At 28.5% G+C, this 23,152-nt stretch overlaps 1 protein-coding gene across 2 annotated transcripts in view; it reads left to right on the plus strand.

The window, feature by feature from the left end:
• Nucleotides 1-23,152, plus strand: part of LOC107066047 (synaptogenesis protein syg-1) — a 161,838-nt gene that overhangs the window by 92,419 nt on the left and 46,267 nt on the right. For both annotated transcript variants that reach the window (XM_089175463.1, XM_089175462.1), the window contains one exon: nt 12,225-12,352. In XM_089175463.1, coding sequence (XP_089031589.1) covers nt 12,225-12,352 — 128 coding nt within the window. The remainder of the gene's footprint in view (nt 1-12,224; nt 12,353-23,152) is intronic.

Here is a 23,152-nt window from a genome sequence, read left to right on the forward strand (position 1 = left end):
CATTGGTTGGTTTGCTACATTTCTCCTTCCTTCCGTTGTTTTTGGTATTAGTGGTGGTTATGGTGATGGTTGTATGGGTAGTGGTGCCACGTCACGTTTGTTCTCCTTTCGATTCTATATTTTCTTCGATTTATAGAACACAAAAGTAAGACAAAAGTCAAAAAATTTACGGTCGCGTGTTGGATGCACTTTGCAACTGCATTGCAACTAGTAGATCGAGAAAAATATCGAAAATAATTCATCGTAGAAGAAACTAGGGATGGGAGGGTTGAGGAAGGGGAGGAAGATGAATCTTTTCTCTTATCCTGTCTTCTTACGTGCTCACCACGATTCCTTTTTACGAGTGATCAAACTTTCAAATCTTTTTTTTTTTCAAAATGGGAAAGATTTAGAAGACGAATTTCACTTTCATCGGTTTTTCTTTTTAAGTTATTGTTTTGTTTTTCTTTTTTCTTTTTTCTTTTTTTCTCTCTAAAAAATATAATACATTATCTAGATTAGTTAGTTTTTAGTTGAATTTAACTCTTGTGAATGTTGTGAGCTCATACATGCGTCTAATAAATACAATCCAAGTGTATTAAAGACAAGTATATTAAACATTAAGAGAAATTAGTTTTGTTATCTTGCTATTGCAATAGTTAAGTGAGTTTTGTATTCAATGGGTTAAGAAGTTAGGATACAACTTATAGTTCTTAGCTTTCTTTATTTATTACATTATTATTATATATTATAGTATTATATTATTATATTTTATTATAATATTTATCATTATATTGGTATATTATATTATTATATTACACTTTTATATTAGTATATTATATTATTATATATACGAATATTCCATACTATTTTCCATAAACTTTTTAGACATTAACATGTTACAATACAACTTATAATTCTTACCTTTCTCTTATCACTATATATATATATATATAGTATTTATTACTTTCTTATATTACTGTATGTATATAAATGTATATAGAGATATTCCATACTGTTTTCCACACAAACTTTCTGGACATAATAATAAAGTTTTAAAGTCCTCGAGACTTCATTCAAAATTCATGATTAAACTTCGAATCCGAGAAGACCATAGGATGATGCACACCACTTTTCCGATTAACTTTGCCCTCGTTGTTTCACGCTTCGTTTCAATCCCGACTACGACCAGGACGAGGATGAGGACGACGAGGACGAGGACAACCATTTTGCGTATTCCAGGGTAAATACGCGATGATATTTACGCGCGTGTCGTTTCAATCTTTCCACCAGAACGCTTTGCTCTCTCTCTCTCCCTCTCTCTCTCTCTCTCTCTTTCTCTCTCAATCTTTCCTTCCCTCTTCCTCCTCCTCCTCCTCCTCTTCATAGATGAAGGATCAAAAATTTGTCAATTTACAAATCAAATTTACTCATTCAAATATCGTAAGACACACATTATCGTTTTTAAAGCAACTACATCAAATTGCAACTACAACAATTTATTTGTTTATTTATATAAATAGATCACACGTGTTAGAAGTGAAACCTTTAAAAAACTAAGTTTCGAGATAATGCAGAATATCAGGTGTAGGATAATTGTAGGGTTTATTTGTTATAATATTATTATTGTAATATTATTATATTATTGTTACCACATACAAAAATTATTTTACGTTTTATTAACATATAATACATTACATATTACAAAAACCCTAGTTTATATATAAGAAATATAATGTCTATACAAAGTATTGTAAGTGCTATTACTACTTAGTACTAGTATTCAAATACTTATACTACACGTTATACTACACTTATCCTATACTAAGTTAATAGTACTTATAGTAACCAGAACTAATAGTACAAGATAGTATACTAGTACTATTAGTACTTACTATACTTAGTATACTAGTATACTAGTACACTAAGTAATACTAGTATACGCGTTTCGCACTAGACGTTATTATATTATTCATTATATTATTATATTATCATTATATTATATATCATCAAAATATATATATATTAACCATTTATCATTCATCATTCATAATCATCATTCATCATTCATCATTCAACATTCAACATTCATCATAATCGTAAAAGAGTCTCATAAACGAGCTTCGTAAAAGAGACTTTAAATTCATACTTTGATTGAACATAAGAAATGAAAATAAATATATAATATATTATTTTTATTCTTCATAAGAAGAAAATAATAATTACAAATCTATGCAATTTCATGTCATTGCAATTAATCTAATTCAAAAACGAAGAGAGAAAAAGAGAGAAGAATCAATGAAAAAAAATAAGAAACGCTAGTCAAGTAAATTTTGCAAAAGGGGAACGTGCACATTACGAGATTATTATTTTTTCATAAACGAACATTACACAGGGCCACGATACACTCTTTCTTTTTTTTTTATGTGTTTATCCAATGACTGAGAGTGTGTAATAATACTAGTAATAGTAGTGGTTCGTTCGCGAGATGGAATCGATTTATCGTCGATACAATAACGTGTATTATTATTACATTATCTCACCTAAATTGCACGACCAAAAGGTACTATATTGAAACCGTTCATACTACTAATATCGATTGTTTGTTCTCAAAAAAAAAAAAAAACAAAAAAACGCAAATGCAAAAGCAAAAACAAAAGCAATTACAATATGAATATTGTACACGACTAAATTGGCTTATTTCTTGTTTTTTTTTTTTTCTGTTATTTCCTTTTTAATTTTCTTTACTACGAAACTGCGTATATTGCATTGGTAAATAAAAAGCACGGTGAGCACGCGATTTTTCTGAAAAAAAAAAATTAAAATTAAAAAATCTTATTATAAAATTGTTTAGGTTACAATGTTATATATATACAATATAATATTTAAAATTATTTATTCGATAAATAATCATTTATCGAATTTTTTTGTATTTTCGTATTATGAATGGTAATGTGTTAATATTATGATATTTTGTACAAATGTATGTATTCTTTAAAATATAAAACCTTGGCACCCAGGGAAAAGAAGACGTTCTAAATAAATCTGGCAGTCGATTGATTAACATTATTAACGTACCTATGTATTTGAAAATACATACAATCGATGACGAATATTATTTGATTATTTTTAAATTTACAAATTCGCATGAGTTACACATTATTCTCATTTAAATGATTTTCATTAAAAACAAACGTCTGAAATGTTCAATTATTAATATTTCGTTTAATTTTATTAACACCACCACCACCACCACTACTACTACTACTTTATATTAACAAGCCCTTAGTTCATACGAATGTTTTACGATTACTTCGATCATCGAACTGTAAGTATTAGTCAAGTTTTACAGAGCGTGCTTTAAAACGAAAACTCGTTTTATATGAAATTTTTTTCCTCCTTTCATTCGAACAGTTTTTCAGTCTTTGTTTTTTCATGTTTTTTTTTAATTTTAAATTTTTTTTTTCACATTTTCTCTCTCTCTCTCTCACTTAGTCTCACTCTGTCTCTCTCAATCACATTCTATGTTTTATTACCTTTTTGAAGTAGGTCGCACGAATCGACGAGGGGTTAGGGGTAGGTGTAGGGAGTGGTAGAAGGGGGTGTATGGGGGTACGAACTAAGCGAGAATTTAAAACGCATCGATCCGTTTTCAATTCCGATTGCTAATACTCGAAGTACGAACAGACCATAGCAATATCTGTTAATTAGTTATATTCGTATGAAATTCACAACGAATAACTTCTAACGATCATTGGTTATACAGTAATACTAGTAATAATAGTAGTAGTACTAGTAGTAGTATTACATTTTGATATATATATGCCAACTAATAAAAAGTGAGCTCGAGTGATTGTTCAACGATAAACGAGTATTTCGAATATAAACAAACAAACAAAAGTACATTAATAAAAAACAAAATAAAAAATATGTAAAAATAAAACAGGAAGAGAGGTTTTAGGGGGGGGGGGTAATTATCATTCACCAAAAAATAATGGAATGCATTAGAAGAAAAAAAGAAATAATAAATAAAAATAAAAAAAAGGGTGAGTTCTGGGTGCCCATGGCTGGAAATTAAATGACATAGGAAAATCAAATGGTATAGGCAAACACGGCGCTTACGTAATGCCACAAATGCAAGCAATTTCACGGGAAACGATTTTCGAACCGATCAAATTCACCCCCTTACTCTTTAACCCCTGCCATCATCCCCCACTACCATCTCCACCACCTCATTTCGATCCTACGTTACGTTGTTCACGAGTTACAAAGCAATTACAGTCGATTCTCGCGTCTCTGATTTGCCCAAACGAACAACCTCACCCTCGCATTTTTAACCCTCATCCTCTCCCCTATCTCCTCCCATGCCGCTCTTTCTTTCCCACGTTCTCGCAAAAAATATTTCGTCAATTTATTTTTCGTAGTAAATTCGACGATGAAAAATGTGTTCCATTATTTCATACACGTCATCCCTATTACAATCTTCTAATCGTTCATTTCCATTTCGTTCGAGAGGGTTGGTTAGGTAACTTCCTAAGAAATCAGTCGTTGTCAAATCTTTTCATAAGGTGTGTGTATTTGTGTGTATTTTTATGTGTTTGTATATATGTGTACGTGTTCAAAAATGTTGAGAAAAGTTTCTCTCTAAGCGAAATGTAAAATGCTTTTACGTTTTACGAACACGCTCAAGGCTATTTCGAAAAATATTTTTACGTAAAAATGTAAAAATGTAGAAAAGGAGGTGGAAGAAGAGGAAAAGAAGGTGGAGGGGGAAGTGTCATCGTGAATTCGGAACCTTTGGAACATAGTTTGTTGTATCTCGAGTGTGTCACATCGAAAGGAAAGATTTTTACAAAAAGATTTTTATCGTTTTATCTTCATCGAATTTATATCGATCAAAAATTGACAACAGTATGGAGAAGAATTTGTTTTGTTTCCTTTTTTTTTCATTTTCTTCTTTTCCTTTCTTTTCTTTTTATTCCCATTTTGTGGTAACAGCTGATAAATACGTTCGAGTTTTTGGAGAGGCAAAAAAACGTTATTTCGATATACCAAAAGGGTCAACGGATATTAGATATTAACTTGGAGTATCTACGTTGACCCACTTTCAAATGTATTTTTTTATTTCTTTTTTATTTTTTTTTTGTTTTTTTTGTTTTTTTTTTTTTGGTCGTTTTCCAATTATCATCACACATCGATAACAATATGTATATATATAATGTTAAATATAAAATATATAATTATAATTTAATATTATATATATTCTTACATAAATATTCTAAGAATAATATTTAATATAATTAATATATAAATAATAATATATATATTATATTATAATAATATATAAATAATAATAATAAATATATATATATATATATATATATATATATATATATCTTATAACAAATAATTTTATAACTGCATATTGCACTAAGATTAAACATTTAAATTATATAACTAACAATAAGTAACAAATTGTTCATTCAAAGACATATACACATAAATCGTTCTTTTACTTTTCATATCCCATCTTCCAACACATACTTATCGTTAAAATCATTCCAATAAATGCATACATACATATATATTCATACATAACACAAGCAACTCACACATATACACATATACGCATTTTATATACCAACATTTGTGAATCAAAACGAATTTGATCAACCATGAATGCTATTTCCTATATACGTCTAGATTTTTTTTTATTTTATCATAAATGGCATAAATGGCACCCCTAATCAACGAATGATCGTTAAATTTCACGTTGTTCATTCGAACGAATGAACATTTCGTTTCCCCTCCCCCCTAGGAAAAAAATCGGTGAATTACTTTGATCCTTTCTACAATTTCCCGAATGCGTGATTTTATATTTAAATTCATCCCGCCACCTCATCCACCTCCTCCTCCTCCTCCCCCTGCCTCTTCCCCACGCTCGGCTACGGCATCAAAAATAAACTCCCGGGACGAAGTTGCCTAGTGTTTTATCGTGATTAAATGTCAACATGGCTGACGCTGCGATATCGCGTTATCTAACATTTTTTGTTTTTTGTTTTTCTTCCCTTCTTTTTTTTTTTTTTTTTTTACAGTTATCAGTTCGGCTCGCGCACACGCCAGTTCTACAAAGTCAATAGAAACCTCCTCCCCCTCTCCTGCACCACTACCCCTACCACCATCCGTTAAGACCCCCCACTTCCTGCCAATAGTCGACGAAACATTTTTCTCTCTTGGACTCTGCTTGCTTTGGTTTTTTATTTCTTTTCTTTTCTTTTTTTTATCTTTTTCTTTTTTTGCATTGTGTTGTTTGTGCTTGCACTAGAAAGAAAGAAAGAGAAAGGAAAAGAATAGAAATGAAAAAAAAAAATCAACAAAAAAGCACTTGGAGTGCTGGTCGAGCAAAGTGCTTCTCGAATTATTAACTTTACGCGAAGTTGTCCTCTCTTTCTCTCTCTCTCTCTCTCTCTCTCTTCCTCTTTTTGTCTATTCTTTTTTTAGTTTTTTTCTTTTTCTATCTAGGAGTATATATTTTTATTCTTTCTAAGTAACTTTTTTGTTGTTTGCAATAAATTTTATTAGTTATAATGTTGTGTGTGTCAAATAATCGCAATTTTGTATTTTGTAAAAATCTGAAAGTTATGTAAATTTGTTTTATTTTTTTTTTAATTTTCCATTGATATTAAAAAAAAAATATATATATATATATATAATTTGAAATGTATAATATTTAAAAATGACATATTACTTTCCTATCCCCATAACAATCAACGGTAAGAAAAAGAGAAAATTAAAAAAAAAACACAGTCAAACTAATAATAAAACTATTTTGTCCCATGCAAAAAAAATAGTTACCTAATTTTTATTTTATATAAATAGTTTACCTAATTATACAATAAAAAATACCATACCTAACCTAACTATAGAAAATAGTTGCTAAAATACTTGAAGAAATATCCGTAGAAATATTCAATGTAAAAAAAAAAAAAAAAAGAAAAGAAAAATAACGTTGGAAAAATTCCAAAGTATCGGAGACTTTGTATTTACTATGTTTCCGGGAAGAAAAAAAAATATATTACATAGAGTTTCGCGTACGAATACAATTACTATACATATATATATACATATATATATATATATATATATAATACTTCCTGTTCGTTCGTTCTCAAACCCCGTAGAAGTTCGAATTCTCACAAGGGAGCATATAAAGAAAAAGTTAGCCGACGTTGCGAGAGATATAATTTACGATGAAATTATGCTCCCTACTATCCCCCACCACTTTCCCAGATTCCCCCACCACCGACAAATCGACTATAAAATTCTGCGCTAGGATTTTAAGCGAGTAACTTGCGCCACGTTAAAAATCTCGGAATGCTTTTAAAACTTTGCGACATCGTGCGTCTGGAACTCAAACCCCTTCTCTAACCCCCTTACTACCCTTCTTCACCACCACCACCACCACCACCATAACCACCCACTGACGCACACCTTCTTTTCGTTGCAGACCGAAACGGTAATAACGAAGAAAACTTTAAATCCTCGAAAATCATTCCATCGAATTGAAAAAAACTTTATCTTCCCGTTCATCGTTAATTAACTTTGATTCGGCTTGAGAGAGAGAGAGGGAGAGTGGGGGGTTAGTGAAAGGGTGAAAGGTTGATGGAAAAAGGATAAGGAGAGTGGTTTTTTCCTTCTCATTGCATCTGTAAAAAGTACGAGTACGATACTCGTACTAATTTCAACTTACAATCACGGATAAAACACACCCTCTTTTTCGTACTTGCTAAACTTTTATACCTTTTGCTTGATTATAACGAATGGTAGATTTTTTTTTCTTTTCTTTTTCACCTTCTCGAATAGTCTTAGTGGTATTGGTCACGTGTATAAAGCAAATTTAAATCCCTACCATACCCTTACAATTGAGAGAAACTCTCAACATTGCTCATCCTCATCCCTCTTCTTCTTCTTCTTCTTCTTCTTTTGATTTTGTTTTGTTTTGTTTTGTTTTTGTATCTACGAGTATTTCAACTAACCATAAACACCAAATTCCAAACGAAACGAACGATTTTTAACTCTGCCACGAGAAATAACTAAACTTTCGAAACCCCGTTACTTCTTCACTCACCATATTCAAACGGAAAAAGTTAGTTAGGAACTGATCGTTCAACCGTAAAAAATCAAAAGTGAAGTAAACCTTTAACATTCGCATCTTGTAGATTATTAAATGTTAGTTTGTTTGAAGGAAAAAAAAAGTATTGTTATGGAAAAAGGTGTATCTATTGTAAATTGTAATAAAAATATTATTCTTTTGTTAGAACTTTATTCTGTTCCATATATATATATGTATGTGCCAATAATTATGAAAGTGATCTAATTGTAAATCAAAAAAATTAAAATAAATGAGTTTATCAAATTTTTTACATGACATTATTGCAAACTAAATTATTGCAATGTAATTTTTACTATATTGTCAAAAATGAATCATCAAATAGTGTTTGTTATTTTAATATTATATAAAATTCATTTAGTGTTCAAATATATATTTGTATAATATAAATATAAAATATAATATAATATAAATATAATAAAATTTAATATAATATAAAGAATAATATATTTAAATATTAAAATAATATAATATAATATAAATATCATAAAATATAATATAATATAACATAATAATAATCGAAAATAATATAAAAAGCAAAGTAAGGTTATGTCGTACGTAAATCTGAAAAAAAAACGTGAAATAATTGAATTGTAATACAACCTCCACCTATTGAAAACTTCCAATACCTAAATACCTAGATAACCTTTAAATAATAAATCCTTAAATTAGCAAATAAAAAAATAAAAATAATCGCGGAAAAAAATCACACGTAATAAAAAAAAAATTTCATTAAAATCGTTTCACTAATTTCGAACTTCATTCCAAATCAACAAATGTGGCATTAAATTTTCATAGAAACAGAAATATATGACTTAAGTCACTTTTATAATTATATGTCACACAATATAATAAATAATATAAGATAAAAATGATTCCTAAAAATAAATTAGAACTTATGGTTAGTTAGGAATTATTGATCGGTCTCAGACAGTTTTGTACATACACGACCAGTGAGATAAACTCGAATTTAGGGTTAGTTGTTGTTGTTGTTGTTGTTGTTGTTGTTGTTGTTGTTGTTGTAGTTAGTAAATATATTTGCAGTTTGTGCGATTGCAAACGGACGACGTCTAAACACAATTAACAAACTTTGTCATGTGTATATAGGAGATGGGAATAAGCTTCGAATTTACTCGGAAACCTGTTGCCTTGAAGAGTTACTTGACTTTACCTTATCTACGAATCACACCCCCGTCTTTCGACACCTTGCACGAGTCCTGTTCGTGCTTTGCTAGTTTTGCACGGTTAAAACTTCCTTTTAACAAGAGTCTTGTGTCTACTGTAAAATCTTTTATCTGTAAATACTTTTTCTTTTCTTTTCTTTTCTTTTCTTTTCTTTTCTTTTCTTTTCTTTTCTTTTCTTTTCTTTTCTTTTCTTTTCTTTTCTTATTGTATTAAGACGAATAATAGAAAAATTTGAAAGAGAATATATACAGTTATACAGTAATTTTCATATAACATGATAAATAAGTTCTTAGAAACTGTTATATTAAGTAAAACCATGTTATATGAGAACCAGAATTTATTTTAATGTAATTGTATTTTGAATTATGTTAAGCAATTATTGTATTATTCAGTGCTGTTAAAATACAATGCTGTATAAAAAGTTTCCCTAGTAAAAACCGTATTATAAGAGGCCTTGAACTTATTATTACTTTAAAAGTAATTTGATTTTTTTTAAAATATATTAAGCAACAATTGTATTATCCAGTACCTGTAAAAATACAGTGTCATATAAAAGATTCTTCTCGTAATTTATGAATTGTGGCTCTATGAGATCCTGAATTCAAGATTTTAGGATAATTCAATTTTTGAATTATATTAAACAAAGTCATATTATTCAGTGTTATATATAAAACAATGTTGTGCATGAAGATTTCTCGTAAATTATTTTTTTGAAAATCGTGTTATATGAAGAATCCGTGTTACAGCAAGACCGTGTTACCTGTATTCTCTCACGTATGAATCGCATTTATCTTTATTCCGGTTACGTACGATATATATATATATATATATATATATATATATATATATATATATACATAGGAGAAAAAAATACGCACACCGGTAATTGGCTCTGAATTGTTTCTTTTTTCCTCTGGAATACGTAAATATTGTGTTGGGAGGATTCGCGAAACACGGTCAGAGAGAAAAAGAGAGTGAAAGAGAAAGAGAGACAGAGAGAGAGAGAGAGAGAAAGAGAGAGAAAGAGAGAGAGAGAGAGCTTCAGTGGCCTAGCTGCTAGTAGCCCGGTGCTTTGTTAATTTTGCAAACTTATTCCCCATGTGTGTTTCGTTGTGTTTGTGTATATGCGAATAGAACATATACGAAAGCGAATACGAGCGAGCGCTTTATTAATCATTTTTGCCTCGGTGAAAAATTGAATTTTTAACATTGCAATCCTGCGAAAGCTCAGTACGTTGCCAACGCCACCATACGTTCAACATATATCCAACAAAACGAGTAAATGCATTCGTGCCATATCATCGAAGCTTTGACTTTTCTCTCTTTCTCACTCACTTACTCTTTCTGTTATTCGTATCAAATCAACTTTATCGATTTGTATGCGTATTCGAGATTTGCAAAAAAAAATTTTTTTCTTCAAAAAAAAAAAAAAAACAAAAAAAAAACCATATGGCACCGTACAAAAGAAAAATTATTACGTCAAAGATAAATGGAAAATATTTTAACCCCGTTTATCGAAAGGTTGTATATGTCACGTGGAAAGTGACTTAAAAATTAAAAATATAATATATATATATATATGTTACTAATAATAATAATATTTAATATAATTAAATAATTTCATATATTTGTAGTATGCTCTTTCAAAACAAAACAAAATAAATAAATAAATAATTAATTATTATTATAATACTGAATACAAATTTTGTTGTATATTTGAAATCACATATAACTTATGTTAATGAGTATTAGTAAGAAAAAAGAAAATGTGCCATGGTAAAAGAAAATTATTACGTCAAAGATAATAGAAAATATTTCAACCCTCTATTAATAAATGTTATATTAAAAAAATATTGTAAAATGTAATATTATTTATACAAGATATATTAAAAATATAATATATGTTATATTAAATTATTTAATTATTTTAATATTATATTAAAAATATAATATATGTTATTAATAATATTAAATATTATTAAAATAATTTCATATATTTATAGTACTACTACTTCCTTCAACAACAACAAAAAATAAAAAAGAAAATAAATAATTTTCTACAAAATAATTATTAAATTATTCTTAAATACTAAAATACTAATTTAAATTATTAAATTATTCCTATAATACTAAACACAATTTTATTTTATAATTGCAACTACTTATTACTTATACTAATAAGAATCATCAATATAAAAATCCTGAAAACCTATAAGGGTTAAATAATGCGAAGGGGGAAAATGTTTAAACAAAATTATTATTATAAACACATTAATGAAATTACTTATTCTTTTATTTTTGATATCCTCTCTCTCTTTCTCTTTCTCTCTCTCTCTCTCTCTCTCTCTCTCTCTCTCTCTATGTCTCTCTCTTCTACTACTGTCGACAAATTTCCAAGGGCTTGGTTGACTAAGTTAATCTACAAAGTTGCGTATTAAATAACTGACTTGGTTATTTAATGAGAACCAACTGGGTTAAATACCCTTTGGCTAGGTAAACCACGATTTACGAGAAATACAAGGAGTCGTTATTCTCCTATTCTCATTTAACAACCAACCCCCCACTCTCTTACCTACCCTCCAACCCCTACCCCTTACAACTTCCTTTTAACTCACATTTTTTCGTTTTAATAAACGTTAAAACGAAATTTTTGTTTTCTTACTTCGAAACAATTTAACCCCTGAGCATCTTAACCTGAGGGTGGGAGAAAGGAATACAGGGTGGAGGGGAGGGGGGTAGGGTAGGGTTAAAGTATCAGCCACGAATAAATCTTTCCTCTCGAGAGTTAATGAATCTTTTTCTTTTTTTTTTTCACTTACTTATTTACTTACTTATTTACTTACTTAAACGAGAAATCTCGTTAACCAATAGAATTAATTATCTTTTACAGTTTGTCACGGTATACAGCAATTCGAGGAAACGCCGCAGTACACGGAAGTTAATCCCGGTCAGGATGCAAAGTTGATATGTCGTGTGCTCGGTAAAAGGGGTCAGTGCATTTGGCAAAAGGATCAAAAGGTACGTTTATATATTATATTATAATTGACGAAATTTTCACCATAATTTCATATTTTACTTCTATTCATTTGTATAATATCTTTTGATTTATATTTTATTAAGAAGAAAATCTGTCTGAATATCAAATAAAATAAAATAAAATAAAATAAAATAAAATAAAAATAACGAAAGAATTTGATGATTTATGAAAATCTAGAAAGAAACCAAAAAAAAAAAAAAGAAGAAAATTAAGCATTTTTCATTGAAAAATAAATAAACAATTTTTATATAACAATTGTTAGTTTCTAAATTAAATTTAAGTATGTAAGAAGTATACCTAATATTAATATTGATTAATTAATGAGAATTAATTTGTCCTTTTAATTTAATTTCATTTCATTTCTTTTTAACTATGTAAAGGATATACAGTTTTTCGTACAATTTACATTTTTCGATTTAGTTTGAAATATTATTATGTATTATTGACAATTATTATTTCGTTATTTCATTTTATAATATATTTCAATCCTGTATAATACAATATACATAATTATGTATTAATATCACTAAAATGTCATCAAATTAATTCATTAATATATAATATTAAATTATAATACATAATACTAATTAAATTAAATAATTAAAAATGAAGAAATTTTCCAAAAAAAAAAAAGAAATAAAAGAAAAGATAAAAATAATTTATAACAGTGTAGTGAGACTTAAGGGGACCTTCTACTCTGAGCACCTAAAAAAAAGGCTATTTTCGCGAATTTTTTCCAAGAAAACTATAAAAGATATCGATCTAAAAGTTGTTGGGTTTGTTAAATTGAGTCTTAAACTATATAAATGAATTTTTATTTTTTCATTTTAATTAATTTTTTATTGCAAAAACAGTAGTATAAAAAAACACCTTAAAACTTTAGTGCTTTGGTAGCTCCATCAGAACTTGAGAATGGCTTACCTGAAACATACAAGTAAAATGGTTTTATATTCTGTATGACTTCAGCTACAAAGTGACAGTTTTATATAAAAATTTTATCAATAAATAAAAAAAATGGTGGACAAATTACAAAAAAAACGTAAATTTGACCTTTTTTTTCGTTGTTTTTGACTAAAAATAAATAGTAAAAATTAAAATATAAGAAAAAACTCTCCGTCAATTTGTTACAGCTCATGTGTAGAATATGTGGATTAAATTTTATAAGAATCGGTTTACTGGTTCGTGAGATACGATGGAGCTAGTATTTCAAAACATACTTTCGAGATAAACGCGTTTAAGGGGACCTTCTACTCTGAGCACCTAAAAAAAAGGCTATTTTCGCGAATTTTTTCCAAGAAAACTATAAAAGATATCGATCTAAAAGTTGGCATTTATTATCGACCCATTACCGGCATTTATTATCGGCCCATTACCGGCATTTAGTATCGGCCCATTACCGGCATTTAGTATCGGCCCATTACCGGCATTTAGTATCGGCCCATTACCGGCATTTAGTATCGGCCCATTACCGGCATTTAGTATCGGCCCATTACCGGCATTTAGTATCGGCCCATTACCGGCATTTAGTATCGGCCCATTACCGGCATTTAGTATCGGCCCATTACCGGCATTTAGTATCGGCCCATTACCGGCATTTAGTAATGGCCCATTACCGGCATTTAGTAATGGCCCATTACCGGCATTTAGTAATGGCCCATTACCGGCATTTAGTATCGGCCCATTACCGGCATTTAGTATCGGCCCATTACCGGCATTTAGTATCGGCCCATTACCGGCATTTAGTATCGGCCCATTACCGGCATTTAGTATCGGCCCATTACCGGCATTTATTATCGGCCCATTACCGGCAGTTATTATCGGCCCATTAATGGTAGTTGATCATTGGCCGATTAATGGGCCCAGCAATGGGCCACGTTTTATTCAAATTATTTGCCCATTAACATCATCATAATTTAATAATCTATATATCATCATCTTCAGACAGTTATATATTTCTCTATGTCTGATCCCCCGAAAAATATACCTGACAATACGAAGGATTATACAGATTACAATAAAAAAAACTGCTAAAAAAAACAATGAAAGAGAAAGGGATTGAACAAGATAAGAGTCGTCCGTGCGCGCCGAACGCTCAGGAAAGCGGTCCGAGGTAGTTACGTTCAGGCACCAAAAATGTAGTTAGAGACATCGGATTTTTTTGAAATTTTAACACAATATTTCTACATATATATACATTCGAAAAATGATAAAGAAAAAAAAATAAATTTTTTTAAATTGCAGAGTGGAAGGTCCCCTTTAACCTCTTGCATATATATTTCTGTATAAAAATTCAGTGTCATAATGTTTGTCCAGTAATAATTTCAATACTACTGAACCAATCTTAATGAAATTTTGTTCATTTTGTGTGATTTTTTAGAACTCAGAATATAGGATAGTTTTGATCGCGTTTATTTTATATTTTTTATCGCTAATTTAAGAATTTATTATCTAAGTCGGTAGGTTCTGTATGTTTACAAAAGATAATACTGTATTACAATTCAATTATTCCCCGTTTTTTTTTTTTTAGATTTATAGACGACATAACCTAAGCTTGTTTTTTTATATTTTTTCCTGTAATATTATTTTATGTATTTTATTGTATAATTGTGGTATTATTTTGTGTGTTGTGTTATAATTTACAAAAGTTTTAAAACTTACAATACAAAATAGTTTTTCTATCGCGTTTATTTCTTATTTTTTATCGTTAATTTAGGAATTTATTATTTAGAGGTTGTCTAAGTCCCAAGTTTTTATATTTTATATTTTTTCGTGTATTATTATTTTATTTATTCCATCGCAATTTTAGTATTATTTTGTGCATTGTTATAATTTACTAAACTTTTCCAATTTAGAATACAAAATAGTTTTTTATGGCGTTTATGTTTTATTTTTTATCGCTAATTTAGGAATTTCTTATTTAGAGGTTAACTAGGTTCTGCAAGTTTTCAATAAATGGTGTTGTATTACAATTCAATTATTTTACGTTTTTTTTACAGAGTTACATAACACATAACCTAACCTTAATTTTTATATTTTTTCGAGTATTATTATTATTTTATGTATTCCATCGCAATTTTAGTATTATTTTGTATTTTAATTTACTTAATTGTTTAGTATTATACTAAATTAACATTTTAAAACAAAACTACAGCAATGTATGACCGGAAAATCCTAATATATATATATATACAGTCAAATAAAAAAGGGTTGAGAAGATAAAATTTCTTAGAAACAACTCGATGTATACTTCCAAAAACTTTCCTTCCTAGTTGGAAAAGGGACACTTCATTGTTTCTCGTGTATCACTCGATCCCCCTTTCCCATTCCCCTTTCCACCCCTACTTCCTTACCCCACTTCCAAAGGAAAACTACGAATACTTGCCGTATTCGTGTTGGTAACCGACTTTTCCATGATTTTCCTCTTTTGTTACGCTGTAAACTTTACTTCAGATAAGTTTGTCCTTCTCGAAAGTGGACATTACGCGGTGTGACCGACGATAAACACTCGTTTGGATCGAATTCAGAAAGAGAGAAGGGTAAGAGGGGGTGAAAGAGGGTGAAAGAAGAAGGAAAGAGTGGGGGGGATGAATCGTCTCATTCAACTGTTTCGAAACTTTCTTCAAACTTGAGTTATTGTTCTCTCTCTCTCTCTCTCTCTCTCTCTCTCTCTCACACACACACACACTCTTTCTAACTCTCTCCCTTTTCCCTTTTTTGTGTGTGCACTCACGTGAATCATAACACAGTGAAACATACACCTAATTCATTAAACTTAAAACACATATATACATATGAGTAAAAATGTAGGATGAGAAAAAAGAATGTAAAATAAACACACACAAGAGCAAACATTTTGTTAGTTGTTGTTGTAGTTTTTGGTTGGTTGTTGTGTTGTTGTTGTTGTTGTTGGTGTTGTTGATGATGAAAAAAACCTAGAGTGTATTTTCACGTTAAAAACGTTGACGTAGTATACTACAGTAATATTTTACAGTATATATATTTAAATATATTTTTTCTTTTTTGTGTATTTCGTCGTCGTTGTTTATTGTTGTTTTTGTTTTTTGGTGCAAAATATGCTATGCGTAGAAAGGATTCTGGACGTTTGCATGCAAAAAAGAAAAAAAAAAAGGAAGAGAAAAAATGAAGAAGGAAAGAGAATTAAAAAGAAATAAAAATAAAAAAATAAAAAAAGAAATAAAATTTAGCGTCGAACTTTAAAAGCTCGATGGGTAAAAGTACTTTGACTAGTTTCCCAAAGCACTTTGAGTAGGTAAAGTATGTACATACACACATATGTATGAACGTATGTGTAATATGTATCATCTCATCTCACATATACTTTTGTATAATATATATATATATATAGAAATAACGAGTTATACTTTTAGAGATACGAATTACGTAATTTCGTATGAAAAGCAAAAAAAAAAAATGTGAAAAAAAGAAAAAGAAAAAGTGAAAAAAAAAAAAAAGAAAAAGGATAAAACACGTTGGTGCAAGGAAAGAAAAATACGTTTTACAGGGACGTAACTATGTCTATAGTTAAACTCGATAAAAAATGTTAGACGAGTACGATGATACATAGAAAATCCTAGAAACACAGTACGAAAACATTTTTTTTTCTTTTTTTTTTTTTCTTATTCTTCTTTTTATTCCTTCGTTCTTCATGTTTCGTCCCTATTTCCACCTTTCACACCAAGCTTGGGAAATGGGGCTAATGGTAGGGGTTACATATAAGAAAAAAAAAAAGAAATCGAAGGGTGGATTTCTTTTTTTCTTTCTTTCTCTTTTTATCTTTTCATCCCTTGTCACTCTTACGGATATTTGATTGGCTGCTTTTTTTGTGTACTATGCAAACTTAAGCATAGATATTGTATGCCGTGCAAACGTGAATAAAAGGAAAATTAAACTTTCAGATTTTTAGACTTAAACAAGAGAATTTTCACCAATTTATCTTATCTATGAAGGTTCATCATTTCTCGTTTCTCACCTGGTGGTTAAACTTGACAAACTTTTATCCCTCTCTCTCTCTCTCTCTCTCTCTCTCTTTCTCTTTCTACAAAGAGATAAAATAGTCTTTTGAAGTGTATCTAACCATAAGAAGAAAGATAAATCTTGATTATTTAATCTTTAACAAAAAAAAAAACTTTAACTTTAACGAATTAGAAAAAATATATTTGGTAGGGGAGGGGAAGGGTGCAAGTAATTGGTTTACAATGGAGATTCATGTTTATAATTTTGTTTCTTTTCCAAGAAAAATAAAATAAGAAATTAATACAAGGAAACAATTTTTAAGAAGAAAGATAAACCTTGATCTTTAATCTTTAAAATAAAAAAAAAAAATAAAAACATTTTACAAATTTAAAAAGAAAACTTGGTGGTGAGAATTCAGTTTGCTTGGTTTACAATGAAGATTCATGTTTATAATTTTGTTTCTTTTCCAAGAAAAATAAAAAAAGAAATTAATACAAGGAAAAAAATTTTTCAGAAGAAAGATAAACCTTGATCTTTAATCTTTAAAATAAAAAAAAAAAAATAAAAACATCTTACAAATGTAAAAAGAAAACTTCATGGAGTAGTAGGAGTGCAGGTGCTTGGTTTACAATGAAGATTACATGTTAATAATTTTTTTTGTTTGTTTTTTTTTTCCATGAAAAATAACAAAAAAATAAAATAAATTATATAAAGAATAAATTTCTAAAATGAAAGATATAAACTTTAATTTTTTAATCTTTAAAAAAAAAAAGAAAAAAACATTAACGAATTTAAAAAGAAAACTGAGTGGAGGTGCAGATGTTGTGTTTACAATTAATAATTTTCCTTCTTCCCATTTTTCTTTGTATTTTTCTTAAAAAAAAAAAAAAAAAAAAAAAAAAAACGGAAACAACAAAATAAGAAAAAAAAAAAAAGAAAAACATACATAAAGAAAAAATTACTTAACTGTACCGGCGTATAATTAAAAAATATATTTTTAATTACTCCTTCCAGTAAAATACAAAGTTTTTAGCCAACACATTATGTTTGACCGCAATTTTCATACGTACCAACATATGTACATTACGAAACGTCAATAAATTTTAATTTCTATTTAATAAACGCTACTAACACCGAATGAAAATTATGGAGAATGGTGAAGAGGGGGAAGAGGATGGAATATAATTTGACGAAATGTAATTTATGCGAAACGTTAACACAGTGTTCCTATCCCCACCACCGAACCCAAACCATCCATTTTCGCGTTAATTTCATAATTCCAAATGGTTTAACGATTGTGTTCGTTGATTTTATCGCAACAAAAATCAACCAAAAAAAAAAAAAAGACATTTATTCAATCTGACAATAATTTCTGATTATATTTTTTTTTTTTCTATTTTCTTTTATCTTTCATCTAACACATTTGACTAAGCCGCAAGAAAGGGCTAATTGTAAAAGGAAAAAGGGGAAGAAATTAAAAAGAAAAAAAAGGGGGAAGATAAGAGACAGTTTTAGGGGATGGAAAGGGTAAGAGAAAAACTTTTTAAACTACAGAGAGAGAGAGAGAGAGAGAGAGAGAAAGGTAAAACATCATCTTAATTCTCATCTCTCATCGTGATTATTGTACAGGTAAAAATTTACCGTTTGTGTCGGTGACACTCAGCTTCATTATCGTCGTTATCATTAATCCCGTGAAAAAAACTTTTTTTTTATTCTTCGAAGGAGGTTTGGTTGCTCGGTTGGTTGGTTAATTGGTTGGTTGGTTGGTTGCGCACGCGTACAAAGAAAAGAAAAGAAAAGAAAAGAAAAGGGAAAGGGAAAGAAAAAGGGAGGCTCAACTACCATCTCACAGGGCATTTCTCTTTCGACTACTTACCCTTTTTCTTGTCCTTGTTTCACCTTTCCTCTGCCCCTCCCTCATCTATCATTCTCCCCTCTCCACCTTCCATCCACAACTTTTACTTCTTCATAATCGTCTTTTCTTCGTAATTAAGTTCTTCACTGACACACTCAGAATTCTTTCTCTCTTACTCTGTGTGTGTGTGTGTGTGTTTGTGTCTTTCTCTCTTTTTCTTATATTTTATTTTTTATATTTTATTTTTTATAATTTTTTTATTTTTTATATTTTTTTGTTTTTTTTTTATAATATTTATTTTGGATATTATATTATATTATTTTATATTATATTATTTTCTGGTATACTATATATTATAATATTAGGTTTTATATTTATTGTAGAATATTATTATTATATCATTCGTATTAATAATATTATTATTATATAGGATATTATATTCTTAACAATATATTTAAATTTAATTAATTTATAATAATATTTAATTTTAGTATTAATCATATATTATTATATATAATATGTTATAATATATTTTTTTATTCGTATTTATATTATATCATTCGTATTAATAATATTATTATTGTATTATTCGCTTTATAAAAAAAAAAAAAGAAAAGAAGACTATTATTATTAACGTTTAAACAAGAACAAAATGAAATCTCTACGATAATAATAATAATAATAATAATATTCCTACGAATTCGTAAAAGGTTCCTTTCCTTTTCTATTCGTGTTATAATGTTCCTGTTTAGAAATGATAGAAAGAAATATGACGAGAATGTAAGAAACATTTCCTCAACTTCCCAAACCCCTTTCTACTCCTCTCCGTGAAAGATGAAAAAGGGTAGCTGCATTAAACTTTTCTCGCGTACGGTCAAAAGATTTCTTCTTCAGTCTGTAAGCTCGGCCCTCCTGTTTAAAGCAACCCTTATAGAGTATACTGCTGCTACTACTGCTGTTGCAACCTTCTTCCATCTTTCCTTCCTTCCTTCCTTCCTTTCCTTTCTTTCTTCCTTTCCTTTCTACCCTGCCTTCGTTTTTAACACTCGTAGATGTTTCTTCATAGAGTCCCGACTTTTCACCCTTGGCTGGCAAGTTTTTTTCAAGCAAGGCGTCGTAACGACTTCAATTTAGTACTACGTTTTCAGCATACTCGGCCCTTTCACTTTCTTTTTTTCTTTCTTTCTATCTTTCTTTCTTTCTTTCTTTCTTTCTTTCTTTCTTTCTTTCTCACTCTTATCTCTTTTCCTTTTCCTCTTTACATTCCGTTACTTTTACATCCTTTATTCCTTTCATATTTCTTTTTGTCTTTCTATTTTCTTCTCTCTTATTCTTATTCTTATTCTTATTCTTATTGTTCTTATTCTTTCTCTTCTTCTTCTAAGTTTTTTTCAAGCAAGGCGTCGTAACGACTTCAATTTCGTACTACGTTTTCAGCATACTCGGCCCTTTCACTTTCTTTCTTTTTTTCTGTCTGTCTGTCTTTCTTTCTTTCTTTCATTCTTTCTTTCTTTCTTTCTTTCTTTCTTTCTATCTTTCTTTCTCACTCTTATCTATTTTCCTTTTCCTCTTTACATTCCGTTACTTTTACATCCTTTATTCCTTTCCTATTTTTTTTTGTCTTTCTATTTTCTTCTTCTTCTTCTTCTTCTTTCGCGACTAAATTTATATAGTTTGCATAAATGTCGCGATCATCGTGAAAAAAAGTTACAAACGTTTTTGTACGAAACGAAAATAGAAGAGGAAGAAACTAGAAAATCTCAGTAATATACAAAAAAGTTAGGAAGGGTAAAAAAAAAAAAGACAAAGGAATTTATATTTGGAAATAAAACGAGAAAGAAAAATTATCAACAAAATAAAACAATAAAAAGAAAAGAAGAAGAAGAAGAAGAAGAAGATAGAAAAAAACTTAACCTCAACGATACATAAATCATAAACTTAGAGATTTAAACAAACTTAAAACGATGAAAATATATAATATTATTATTACAATAAGTATAAAAATATCTAAATATAAAAATAATAATTATCAACATATAAAATATAAAATAATAAAATAAAAAGAAAAGAAAGAAAGTACCTAACCTCAACGATACATAAATTATAAACTTACAAATTTAAACAAACTTAAGATAATAAAAATATACAGTTTCATTATTACAGTTCGTATAAAAATACGATTCGTTGTATGTAACATATTAGTTGTAGTACGAAGCAGTAGTGAAAAAAAAGGAGTGAAAGTTTGAAAGCGTATTTTGTTTGTTTTTGTTTTTGTTTTCTTTCTCTCTCTCTCTCTCTCTCTCTCTCTCTCTCTCTCTCTCTCTCTCACTTTTTACGTGTTTCGTTTTAAATCCGAGATAAAATTTATGGGAAATTTTCTCGCAGTAAGTCCAACGTTAATAGCATTTTGCCTTAAAGCCTCGTAGAAATAAGTTTCTAATTCACAGCTTGCATACAAATTTCTTTGATAATTGTGAGCATGCGCGTAAAACCTGTATTTCTCTCTCTCTCTCTCTCTCTCTCTCTCTCTCTCTCTCTCTCAGTCTCTTTTTCCCTACGCTCAATGAGAAAATAAACATTTTCTTCCAACCAAGACGTTGTGGTCTATTTTTTTTTTCTTCTTTTTCTTTTTTTTTTTTATTATTATTATTATTTTCGTTTTTACGAAACTCGCGGTATTGAAGTAATTTAACCAACGCCGTTAGAAAAATACAGAAAGGAAAATGATAAGAAACAACTCTCTTTGCAAAGTATAATAATATACTATTCATTTATATTTCTTTATATATATATATTTTTGTTTATTTACTTTTTCCTACGATTTCTTAAAGAGCCATACTAAATTTATATTTATCGAGTTGGATAATTTAAGAAAGAGTAGAAATAAAATAAAAAAAGAATGATTTTCATTGAGAAAGGAGGAAAAAGAAGAAAAAAAGAATCTTATTTATAATTTATGTGTTCTCTTGATTATAAATAAATAAATTTTCTCATAAAGATACGAATGATAATTCTGTAACAGTAATTTATTTTGATAATTTAACATGTAGTTTATATAACAGTCTGAATTATGTGACAAATATTAATCAACTTTTAAATTAAATTGAATTTGAATTGATTAAGTCATTTCATAAAAAGGGTTAATTGTAAATAGTCCTATTATTACAATGGAATCTTCTACTATTGCAAGTTGGATTAATTATAAAATAAATATAATATAATTAAAGGGTGTAATAATATAAAATTATATATATATATATAGTACAACAGAAAATTAATATAAAATAATAATAGGAAATAAGATATAGAGTATATTTACTAATAAATATATAAAACCTAATATTATAATAGAAAATAAAACATATATAGTATATAAGAAAATAAATATAAGATAATAATACAAAATAAAACATATTATATAATAATATATTATTAAAATTAAAATAATTAATTAATAAATGAATTAAATTTAAATATATTATTATTAATATATTATTAAGACGAATAATATAACATATTATATATATATATATATATATATATATATATATATATATATATATATATGTGGGACGAACGCCTCAATACCAAACTTGATAAGCATTCGTAGAAGGGAACTGGTTGGTGGGATCTGAATAGCTCAATTGGTTAAAGAGCAGTTCAGTCGCCCGGAAAGCGAAATAAATAACCGTGGTTCGAGTCCCCCCGGTCCAGTAGTCAGTCCAGCGGTCCAGTTTTTTTTCACGAATCTTATTTATTATATATATATAATATTATATTATTATTATTACTAAAATTAAATATTAATATATTAATTTAATTTAAATATATATATTATTAATTAATATATTATTAATACGAATAATATATTATATATAATAATAATATATTATTGACAAACAAAAAATTATAATACAAATAACCCTTTCACACACAACAACACACACACAGA

This window comes from Polistes dominula, unplaced genomic scaffold, assembly GCF_049000335.1.
Source record: "Polistes dominula isolate Pdom_NZ unplaced genomic scaffold, Pdom_raw_medaka contig_17, whole genome shotgun sequence".
Taxonomy (NCBI): Eukaryota; Metazoa; Arthropoda; class Insecta; order Hymenoptera; family Vespidae; genus Polistes; species Polistes dominula.